This window comes from Geospiza fortis, unplaced genomic scaffold (assembly GCF_000277835.1).
Source record: "Geospiza fortis unplaced genomic scaffold, GeoFor_1.0 scaffold167, whole genome shotgun sequence".
NCBI lineage: Eukaryota > Metazoa > Chordata > Aves > Passeriformes > Thraupidae > Geospiza > Geospiza fortis.
Window position 1 is genome coordinate 2112414 of NW_005054355.1, and position 11724 is coordinate 2124137.

General features: G+C 34.9%; 1 protein-coding gene across 1 annotated transcript in view; it reads right to left on the reverse strand.

Annotated features, from left to right (window-relative positions):
• ROR2 (receptor tyrosine kinase like orphan receptor 2) overlaps positions 1–10351 on the reverse strand; it is a 44969-nt gene extending 34618 nt beyond the window's left edge. The window contains exons 1-2 of the mRNA XM_005423575.2: positions 10278–10351; positions 61–348 (exon numbers count right to left, since the gene is read on the reverse strand). Of these exons, the coding sequence (XP_005423632.1) occupies positions 61–348; positions 10278–10350 (361 nt within the window). The 5' untranslated portion in view covers position 10351. The remainder of the gene's footprint in view (positions 1–60; positions 349–10277) is intronic.
• Between the last annotated feature and the right edge of the window lie 1373 nt (positions 10352–11724).

The following is an 11724-nucleotide window of genomic DNA, read 5'->3' on the forward strand; positions in this document are numbered from 1 at the left end:
GTTAAAACTAATACCTAGTCTATAAAGCAGTCTGAGCAGTCATAAAAGCCAGGAACTCACCAAGCCTGACAAACAAAACTCCTGTTGCAGTTATTGTCTTCATCCCATTTGAAGCCACGCACTGGTAGTATCCTGTGTCCGTGGTATCCAGATCCTGGATTCTTAGACGTGAACCATAATCTGTTTTTCTGATGATGATCCGTCTTGGCTCCTGGACCACTGGAGCGTCATTTTTTAGCCACCTGACATTCGGGGATGGATTTCCTGCTACCTTGCAGTGGAGGATTGCTGTTTGCCCCTGGACTACAGTGATATTGTTTACTGGTTCCAAGAAGGTCAGGAAATAACCTAAGAAGATAAAAGGTCATAAAAGATCAAACTTTACTTGGGTTGAGGTAAAAGCCTGCTCAAAGGTACTTTTCTAAGAGAGAACCTTGGAAACAATTTCAGTTTTCTTTCAAGATTAAAAAAATGCAATTCACTGTCCTAAGAACACCACAGCATCACACACCAATTCATGTTTCCTTGCTGACTTCATGCTTGTGTGCAGGTAGGGATGCAGATTCAAAGGTCAATCATGAATTGATACTATGACACTCCTAATGTCTATTTGAAGCAGCAGTGACTTTTTCTACATCTGACATGCTAAAATAGTAACATCCTAACATACATATAGTGCTGCTCTGTTCCAACAGCAAAAAAAAACCTTGCTCCATAAAAGAATAATCCCACTTGTTACCATATTGGAATACCATTGTGATTTCATTACATAATCTTCTTACATGATCACAAATTTGTCTCAAAAAAACTACAATTGGAAAAATTACTTTTAGATATTAATTTGACTTGTTGGTTATTCAACAAAATTTAAAATTAGGTTGATTTGGACAGGCTTATATTATAATAAATTTTCAAGATTATATGCCTCACATTCAATTTAAAGAAATAATGTCTCAATTGCAGAAGTAACCTGTGATAGAGAGGGGACCCATAAGCTGATTATAGACTGCCATTTTTACATCAAGTCAAAATATATGGCCAAGGAAACATCTGTATGGATAGTGTGTAATAACATTTTGTGGTTATTTTGTAAGTGAAAACTACAAGTCCTAATCAGTGGTTTGTTAAAAGCAAAGGGCTTGTCAAGGCTGTATTTGTGATCTCTAGGGATGACAAAAAAGAAAGAATTGATGAAGAACACTGTCAAAACCTGACAGGCAAATCTTTTGTAGGTTATTATTTATAAATTTAAGTTGGTGTTAGGAGTCCTGCAACTGATACACATCACATACTGAAAGCCTGGCAATAAGTAATTCTACTGAAACAATAATGTTGTTATATTACCTTACAAAACAGGTAAGAAAAGCATCTAGCTGTCATGCTCATGTGTTTGTTCCAGTGAATTTAGACCTTCTAGACATAAAGCATCAGGAAATCAAATTACACTATATTTTTATGGCAGCTGGATACAAATATCAAATAATTTTGATGGATGCCCATGTAGACCTTTCCTATCACTCAGATTATTTTGCGTCTGTTTAATTAAGTAACAGCATATTATTGTACACGAATCCAACACTACCAAAGAAATGGTCTACTTTGACAGTCCAATTGCTGAAATACCTTAAGAAAATTGATGTTCTCCTTTGATTTATATTTGACAGGGCCATGAAAATCAGCTTCTCTGTAACAGCTAAGTGTAACATTGGAGAAGGGAGTAGTAGAAACATCAGAATATAATAAATGTACAAGCCAAATACTGCTGGAACACTGGGTTTTCCTGTGTGTTACATTGTTCTCTACCACTGGCCTTTCAAAAGAAATCCTGTTATAATGAATAATATGAACATACAATGTAGGCAAGTGCAAATTTAGTTTGTCATTAAATCGAAAATTATTAGAATAAGTCTAAATAGAAAATTAAATAAATCCAAGTATATAAAATCTCCACACAATATTGAAAATTTACAGGAAAATTATTTTATTTTTTTGTAATGAAATAATAAATTATTGTTTATTTAATTTTATATTAGTTGTCCCCATTTGAAATTAAAAATTGTTAGCAGACTTCAAAACATTCTGACAGAATACAAACAATATTTGTTTTCAAATACCTCATATAAAAGGGAGAAAAAGTACATTAATGCTTTCAGCAATGTCACACCACAACAATGTAATTTATTATGGTTTTAGCTACATTTCATAGCTGAAAAAATAGAAATACTTTGTTGTCATTCTGACAGGGAAAACAAAACCAGTAAATTTACTTCCTGATATAGTCAGCTGAAGCCATCGATTAAAACTTCTCTTTAAGCCAACATTTTACACACATAAGCATTTCTAGCAGCATGAAAGAAAGCATGATCAGTCCTACCACATGTTAGAAAAGGATTTTCTACGGTTACCTCACCCATAGCTTGTTATTTCACCACTTTTTCATAGTCTGTATGCAGTTTATTCTCATGAGCACCATTGAGATACTGGGCAGCATCCATAGGGGTGTTACCTAGCAGAGACAGAGATACCACAACCCCAATCTACTCAGCGCCTATCGGTATTGGATAGTACCGAGTATTATGTCCAGTTCCGATCCCCAGAATTCAAAAATAACACAGAAAGACAGGAGAGGGTTCAAAGGAGGGCTATCAATATCATCAAAAGGCTAGACAACAAGTCCTATGAGGAAAGATTTGAAGTAGTTACGTCTCTTCTCCCTGGAGAAGAGAACAGCCAGAGGAGCATCATCACAGTTTTTCAGTACCTAAAAGGCACCTAAAAAAGAATAGAGACACTCATCACAAGGAGCTATATGGAGAAGACAAAGGGCAGCAAGTGAAAGTAGCCAGGAAATGTTTCATTTCAATAGAATAGAGACATTTTTTGCAGTGAGAACAATCATTCCCCATAAAATGAACTGCCTAGATATGGGGTAGGGTCCTCATTGCTGGAGGTTTTCAAGATATGACTGGACAGAGTACTAGATTGTCTTCTCTAAGCCTTCTTTCCCCAGAATTGTTGGATTGGATGATCTTTTGAGGTGCCCCCCAGGCTAGAATGTTCTGTAGTTCTGTGGGCCTCTGGTTCAACAATCATGGGGACAGGCCGAATGTGCTCGCACAAGGGAGGCAAAACAGCTTAAAGACCTTTTTTTGCAAAGAAGCTGGGCCCCTTCGAGCATGAAGCCAGCACAGAGGTACGTTGATCTGGCTCAGAGATGCTTCTGATACCCAAGAAATGAAAGAAGCAGAGATCTGTCTAGAAGGTGAGGCCAATTCAAGTCCTGTAAGATGACAGACAGGGATTGTGGTTTGTCTGGCTCTCTGATATACTTTTTGCTCTTCATATGCAAGTACATGAGAGGGCTACACTGCTCTTGTGACACTGATTATCTTATACCTTGCTCAAACCCTTGTCATTATTTCACTTTTTCTGATTTAAAATGAGCTGGATGGAGTCCCTTTTTGGGATAGTCATATTAAACTCAAATACATTTGGATGAAAACAGATAGTAAATTTACTCATTAGGACTCATTAACTCAGGATTAAATCCATGTTAGAACTTCCTGTTTTACTAATTAAAAAAGAACCACTGCAGGAAGTAATTAGATCCATATCTTTAAGCCATCCAAAATATTTCATATGAATCTGTGAATCTGATCCTAATAACAACAAGAACAAAACTATTACCATGGAAAGCAATGCCAAAGATTTATGGGTTAATTCAGACCCAGTGCAATTAGATAGACTTTGCCTGAAGTCAGCGTCACTGCATCTATTTCCTGCAGGTCAAAATTCAGCTTCAGTTCATCATTACTCTTGCCAATTTTACAAGTATTTTCTGCAGTGTTTTATATTACCTTATTATTACAAACCAAGTAATAAATATTTTAACCTAATGAACTTCGAAGCATTTGTGTTTTCCAAAGTTCTCCAGAGCAGCCTAAGAGCAGTGGGGCAGCTCAGGGCCTCTTCTCTGCCTCTGTCCACCCTGAACTGCACACTCTCTGTTTGCGGGCTTCATTTCCTCTTTGAGAAGTGATGTTTATGTCCTCACTGGTTCTATGACAGAGCGGGTAGCCATTTGTTGAGCTGCTCTGTTATTTGGTGTCCACTTTAGATAACCCAAAATTGCAATTCTTTCAAACAAAATGGAAAATTTAACCAACCATGTTCTGAAGAATGTTTTCTTTATTTAATTTCTGTGGTGATAATCAGCAGTTACTTTTTTGGTAATGTACGTCACACCACAAACACAGTGTAAATACCAGTTTGACAGAATGCTTTGGGGAAAAAAACCAAATTTTCCCAGGATAAATTAGGACCTCAACAATGTGCAAAGCAATTTTTTTCCCAATGTAGTTCTCCTGCTGTCTTAGTAAATCTTATTTTGGACAGGTATGAGGGAAAATGAAATGTGAAAATGCTAGAACTTGTATTTAACTTGTGTCCTGTATTTTGTGTTAAGCATTAGTCAAGTAGAATTTTTTAAAACTGGAACAGAATTGTTAATCTGTTTTAATAATAACATAATTTTGAAACAGAGAATAAGTACTCTATATAAAATATTTTTTTTTCGGTGACATATTGCCAAATCTGTGAATGTCCTGTTGTAAATGCCATATTATAAAGATTTATATTTTATTTGGGAGATAGATAACAAAGATAATTTCTTTTAAAAATACAAGGAAAATGTCCAGAAATTTCCTGTGTTGTGAAATTAATATTGTTATATAATGGTTTTTATACTCTAGATTGCTTCCAAGGGTCATTGAAATGAAGCAAAATGCTTCCTTTGCCTTCAGTGATCTTTGGCATGGTTCAACTATGTCAAAAGGAAAATATATCCGGTAGGTATTTCTGCATTTGCTGTAGGCACAAAGGCTGTAAATTAAATTTCTCTTTCATTATGGTTTCCAACATAGTCTACAACCAATACTAGTATTTATTTTGCTTGAACAGATTAAAAATTTTTCTGTCAAGAAGCTATGAGAGGACAATGCAACTTAATCTATATATTATGTTTTGCTATCATATTCTATGTACTCTACGAATAACATAGCTTAGGGAAATGGTTGACATGAATTCCAGCAAAACTCCTTCATATTTGGAAAACCTTTGTTAGGTTGCCAGTACTTCATATTTTTAAATTGAATAAATTTGATATAAATATATCAAACAGAATCCCAAAGCAAATCAACATAAAGATGACAGGTCTATTATTCATGTTTTGGCAAGAATATAAAAATAAGCTTTTCCAGAGTGTGTCAAATCATTGTCAAGATATGTACAAGAACAGATACTAAACTAAAAACCTAAAGGGTGCAACTATCACTAAGACCTCACATGTGTATTATATTTCTTAGTTTTATTTACATTATTCTGGCACTTATATGTCCAAGTTATTGGCTCAAACCATATGTGTTATTCTTGGCATAAACACAATATAAAATTATTGTTCTGCTTTTGTTATTTTAAGATCTTAGCTGTGATTTTGAAGTTCATTCTAAAAAAATATTTTAAGACTCCTTAGATACTTTAGATTATGTAAGTTCTGGCTTAATTGTTTTCAATTCAAGTTTTAGTTCCTGTACATTTTTTGCTGCTTTTACTCTTTTTTTCCTATGTGATTTTAAAAATATTTAAGCATTCATAATTTTAAAATAAGCTTCAATATGGCAACCATTAATAGTACTTATTAACAATTTTTTAACCCTTTTTATCTCAGAACTTCCAAATCATTTATGAATACTGAAGTCTCTTGAGATGGGATGATACCATCACACTTATTTCCCAGAAGCAGAAAGTAGAGCAAGGACAGTCTAAGTGATTTGACAATTTACACATAGACTAAATGTCAGCATTGATGATACTACACTGAGATTCACATCTTTCTGTATTCCTGAGACAATGACGCTCTGAGATAATCATCCACTTCGGCTCCTATCCAAGTGGATTCACCTTTCTTTCTGCACTCCACAAGAAACACCAACACTGAATACCCAGTTTTTGAGAAAAAGAAAGGAAAATTTGATTCATAAATGGCTAGATACCTGAAGATAAACAATCTTTTCAGACCAAGTAGCAATAATTGTATATATGTTTAATCACTTTTTAAAATACTTATTTCTCCGTAAGATATAAATATTTATTTAATTGACTTAATGCAATAGTCAAAAAAGCCCAAAAAGCCATCCATTTGGTATTACAGAACACTTCACAGTTTACAAGAGTCTCAGCTTGAGATACTCAGAATTTAAAATCACCTGTCAAAAAAAAAGGGGGGGGGCAAATACCTTTCTTTCTGCATAACTACATAAATTTGGACCATTTTCAGATTCATGGAATAAATCACTTCCAGCGTTCAAAATCCCTATGAAAATATGTATACTATGATTTCGTGTAAAAAGCAATGTGGGATTTTTTCCCTAAGCTATCTTACCTTTTCTTTTTTAATGCCTTTCCAGCTTTTTTCATTTTTGTCTTCAAATAATCATTTTTTCTTAGGTATAAATAAAAGAGCGTGATCTTTCTCACCACAACTCTTTATTAAGGCAAATTTCTGCTCTGTCATTTTTAGACTAATATAAACTTATATCCAACACAAAAGGGTTTAGGGGCAATATTCTGAGTAATTAAACTAATGGTATTTCCACCATAAGCAAAGTCACATTTTCTCACAATGAAGACATAATTTTTCACATAGGATACATACTTCGGCTTATGGAATGCTGAAGAAGACACCATTGTTCCAAAATTTACTGTTTTACGGTAAAATTTAGGGTACTAAGCATAAAGTGTTCATGAAATTGACAGGTAATCTATAAAGAATATGCATGAGATATAGAGGTTCCTAGGCTTATAAAAGAACTGAAGATTGTAGTAACAGAAAATGCATGTGAAAGTTGCTGAAATGCAAATTATGGCTTTCTAGAGGTGTGTATGACAAGATTGAGCTTAGGGGACACCAATGGCACTGTAACATCTTGGCAGCTGGTGGGAGTCCAGTAAAGTGACTCCTTCCACAAGTAAATCAGAATTCCAAATAAACTGAGAAATGTCATCCTACTAAGGAGGGTAGACTGAAGCCTAATACTCACGATTACTTGCACAGAACATTTTCCTAAATAAAAAACAGTCTCCCCAATTCTTCATCCTCTGTTTTATTTAATCCTGATACAAAGATGAGTGATTTACAGTTTATTTGAGTCACATTAGAAAATGGAAGGGATGTTGGCAGATCTCCCAAAATACACATGAGTAGCTAAGGAAACTACACTATTATATATGCCACATAATATTTCCAAATGAAATTATACCTTTACCGCCTAATTTAATGTAATTTGCATCTCATCCTTCATCCTATTTTTTTTCTTAGTGTAGAAAAATCCATTCAGAAACATGTAAAATAAGTTGATTTGGTTCACATTCTCTTGAAATGACCTTAGGAACAAGGAATGAACAACTGCCAGTCCAGGAATGAAGCAGTATTAGCTTTGTAACGCTGTCACAATGTGCACATTGTCCTCTCCTCTGAAATCAGTGGGTTTCTAAGACCCAGTGAGAGCATGTTAGATTGTTTGTGCAAAAGAGAAAGACACCAAGCAAGGCTTACTTGAAAGTAAGATTGGCGGAACTATCAACTTTACAAAGAGTGACTGGACTGAGAGGAGACTTGGACTCCTTGAACTGAGAGGAGACTTGGACTTGGACTCCTTGAACGTTTTACTTTTATTCCTAAGCATGTCTAAGTTCTTCTACAGCAAACACTCACTGCTCTGCACTGGTTTTCAGTGAAACACTGCTCAGACACAGTGCTTTCTAGTCATTCAAGTGTACACTTAAAGGAAACAAGGGAAAATAAATTCTCCTCAAAGGCCTAGCCCAGCTATTGCCCCTTCTCATCAACTATTAGAAGGCTAGCTTCACTTGTAGGAAGAGACTTGCAACATTTTTGTAAATGAGCATTACTAATAATACCTTGCTTAAACGAGTTTTGTCATTGGAGACGGAAACATTTCTCAGGACTTCTGGAAGATTCTAGAAAAGAGGATGACTAAATACACTTGGTACTTTTAATGTGGTTTTTAATTTGGGTATTATTAAAGCTGGTTATCTCCATGCCTGTTTTGGGTCTATTCCAAAATAAGAAAAATTTTAAAAATAGGAGGTTACAAGCAAATCAAAATAACTAAAGATTTCTGAAAGAAGGAAGAAGGTTGATGGGATGGAAGGGCTTAGGAACTGTTTCTAATGATCTCAACAGTATGCCCGAACTTTGAAGTAGAACTGTTGAGTGGTTTTTTGTAACAAAACTTGATGCCTTACTATGACACAGAAACACCTGAGCTAACATTCCAACTAGTTTTGCTTCTATGGAGAAGTTTGCGCCCACATTAAAAAAAAAACAAAAAAGGGAGCAAATGAGGCCATTTCCTAGCTAGGTATGCTGGAAACTAACAACTGATTTATACCAGTGAATAACTTAAGAACATGGGGGTCTTTTTTTTCTTCCTTTTTTTCTGAAGGAAATATACAGTTCTTATCGTGTAGAAATGTTTGAGATGTGATTAATTACTTTCTCAGACTGATACTGCCTGTGGCTCTGCAAAGGAAGGAAGTAACAGGAACTCCTTTTTCAGCAAGAAATTAACCAAGCACTGTCACAAAGAAAAAAAAAAAAAAAAAAATCCTAATGCAATCCTACAATGCAAGCACAAATCAGCAGGAGTAGAATCTAAGCTCTTAGGAATTTCTAGATTTTGTTTTCAAAATAATATCCTGTCCATTGACAATTCACAAAATCAAAGCACTCTGGATTTTTCTTTCCCCACAAAAATAACAAAACACTAATAAATAAAAAAAAAAAAAAAAAAAAAAAAAAAAAAAAAAAAAAAAAAAACCACAGAAAAAAACCCTTCCTCTTTTATGTCTGTAGCCTTAAACATAACAAAAGAGAGAAGTGGGACCAACTTGCCAGGCAAACAAGCCTATCAGATGCAGTTAAAAATTAAACATGGCCTCATGGCCCTTTTTCATCAAAAGTAGTTTCAAAAGTAGTGTGTACTTCAGCGTGAATAAAACAACTGGTAGTAAACACAGTGCTACTGACAGGAATGCTACTACAAATTTTTTCCCAGAATAAATGTCAAATTCTAAACTTCTAAAATATTTCAGCAGTTTCAGAAAGTAGCAAAGAGTTGAGAAATGGAGTGTACCAGGTATTCTTTCCAAATAGGAGGGACTTAGTCCCATGCTGATAATCAGTAGCAAGGTGGTTACATGTGCAAACAGAAACACATCTTTGTTATGGACCAAATTTAAAGGAAGATTCCATAAAAAAACTCCCAATATGCACATTTAGGGTAAGAAATCTAACTAATATTCAGGAAGACAATAAGGATTAGATAACCTTGTATATCTATAAGAAGAGAAACTATATCCCAAAATATCCCCAAAATTCATGTTCCTCTGAAAGACAAACTGCAAGAAGATCTGGTCAATACTACAGCTCCACAGATTGCAACATGTCCTCATTAATGAAGCTGACATTATTATCTGACTATTTTCTTTAATCGAAGAGTTGACATTACTACAGCAAGGCATCCATAAAATATAAATTCAGTACACAACTGAAAAAAATATTGTTCTTCAGGTAGAATACTGAAAATTTAATGCTTTAGAAAGTTGTACCAAATTGCAATTGGAAGCACTATTTGCAGTAAATATGTGCATCTTCTGATCCAAGAATAGCATTTGTATCTAGAGTTTTAAGTGGTAAAGTGTCACAAAATTTATGTTAACTAATAAACAACTAGAAATCCTGCCACTACAGTCAGTTTAAAAAACCAAAGCATTAACGCTCAGAGCTACTTAAAAAGTACATATTCTTGTGTTGCAATGGGCTAGATTTAATTACCTCAAACTAAAGACACCAATACTTAAATGTTTACCTGGAGATGCTAAGTGTGGCACTGTACAAAATTAAATCAATTTCATGGCAACAATGTGAAATAAAATATGCTAGGAAGGTAACAATAGCACACTCTCTTTGGATTAAAACATCTAACCCCTCCATGTGGGGGGACTCATGCTTTGAAATTAATTTTTATAGACTCCTTCAACCTTGCTATCCCTGCCTGGAATCAGAAGTGCTAATGCACGAAAGGAAGGTTGCCTTCCTTACAGACTTGTAATAACAGACAAATATAAGATTTTGTTGGTCCTTTCTGAAGAATGTTTATACTTAAGCAGGGTGATGAAATTACAATTCATTTTACCTTTAGGTGTCGGAATTGGTCTCTCAAGTCCATCCACATTACCTAAGGGGTCATTTGAATCTGGAATTTCCATTTCACCTACAAAGAAAAGAAGATTTTGTTGAATTGAAGTGGAATTGAAGCTAATCTTTCTGTTAAACAGCATTATAACAGTGATTCAACCCATTCTACCAGTCCACATTCTGCCTCCAGAGTTGCACATGGGAAACACAGCACACAGGAAACACATATCGATAAGGTCAAGATTTATCCATTGTGGATTGGAAAACGCTACAATAACTACTTTGTGGATTACTTGGTGTTTGGCAAAATAGAAAGCATTAAAAACTGCATTCCAGTTCTTAGTAGAATAAAGTCCACACATTTTTACAAAGAATGCAAACATTTCCTGGAAGCAATTAAACAGTACCTGAGCTTTACTGATAGTCTCAGTTACAAAATGGCATAAACTTGCTTTTAAACTTACACTATGGTAATTCACATTCCATCTCCAGAGGTCAGACTCATTGTCACTACTGACCTTCTTATCCTACTCTCATCCCTAAAAGACATCTTTAGAAATGAAACTATAGTAACTGTTTTCCAAGGATTTCAAAGTGCGAGGAAATGGATAGACATCTTCTGTATGCACTCTTTTTTTTCTGTCTAATATATCAGTACAAGCTAGCACACTGCAGACAGCACTTTGAAGTTCCTTCGCATTTGCAGGTCTTGCAAAACTCCAACCATTATATATCACTTGTTTGCTCCCCCATTAAAAAATATTAGGTAAGGAACAGAACTGAAGTTCTAACTCAGATAATGGTATAGATGTGATTTAGCTAAAACAGCTTCTAAAATGACACCCCCTATTTTTTTATATTTTCTAATTTATATTCAGTCATCCAAATTCCTTACATCCTTAGCATATCACAGAGATATGTAAATCTAAGGTCATCAAGATCTGAACTGAATGATCTGGGATTCATTGTAGGTCTGTTAGGGGTGTCCATGGTATTGTTTTAGGTGAAATGAAGCTAGAGAAAAGACTCTCCTTCCTCCTTTTGTCCCCATTACCCTTTCTTCAAACTACAATACCACTCTGAATGCAAGTAAAATACAAGTAACTTTATCCCTATCTTACACCATATTATGAAAGAAGAAAATAATTGAGACACTTTTTTTTGTTTGTTTATTCTTTCACCCATTATTTGTTAAGAGATTCAGCTAACTCGCCTTTATCAGGTAAAACAGAGAAATCAGAGACATTCTCTACAGCAGGCTGGATCTGAAAGTATTTCTTTCATCACAGTACTGTCACTTGTCACTACTTCATCTCTACCTTTATCTCCTATTGCTTGAGATTCTTTGCCTGGCAACAGTACAGATTCCACTTGATTTGTGTGCTCATTCTCAGACACCACAATTAGAGTGATGGTGAAGAGGGCGTTGTGCGCTTGGTAACACA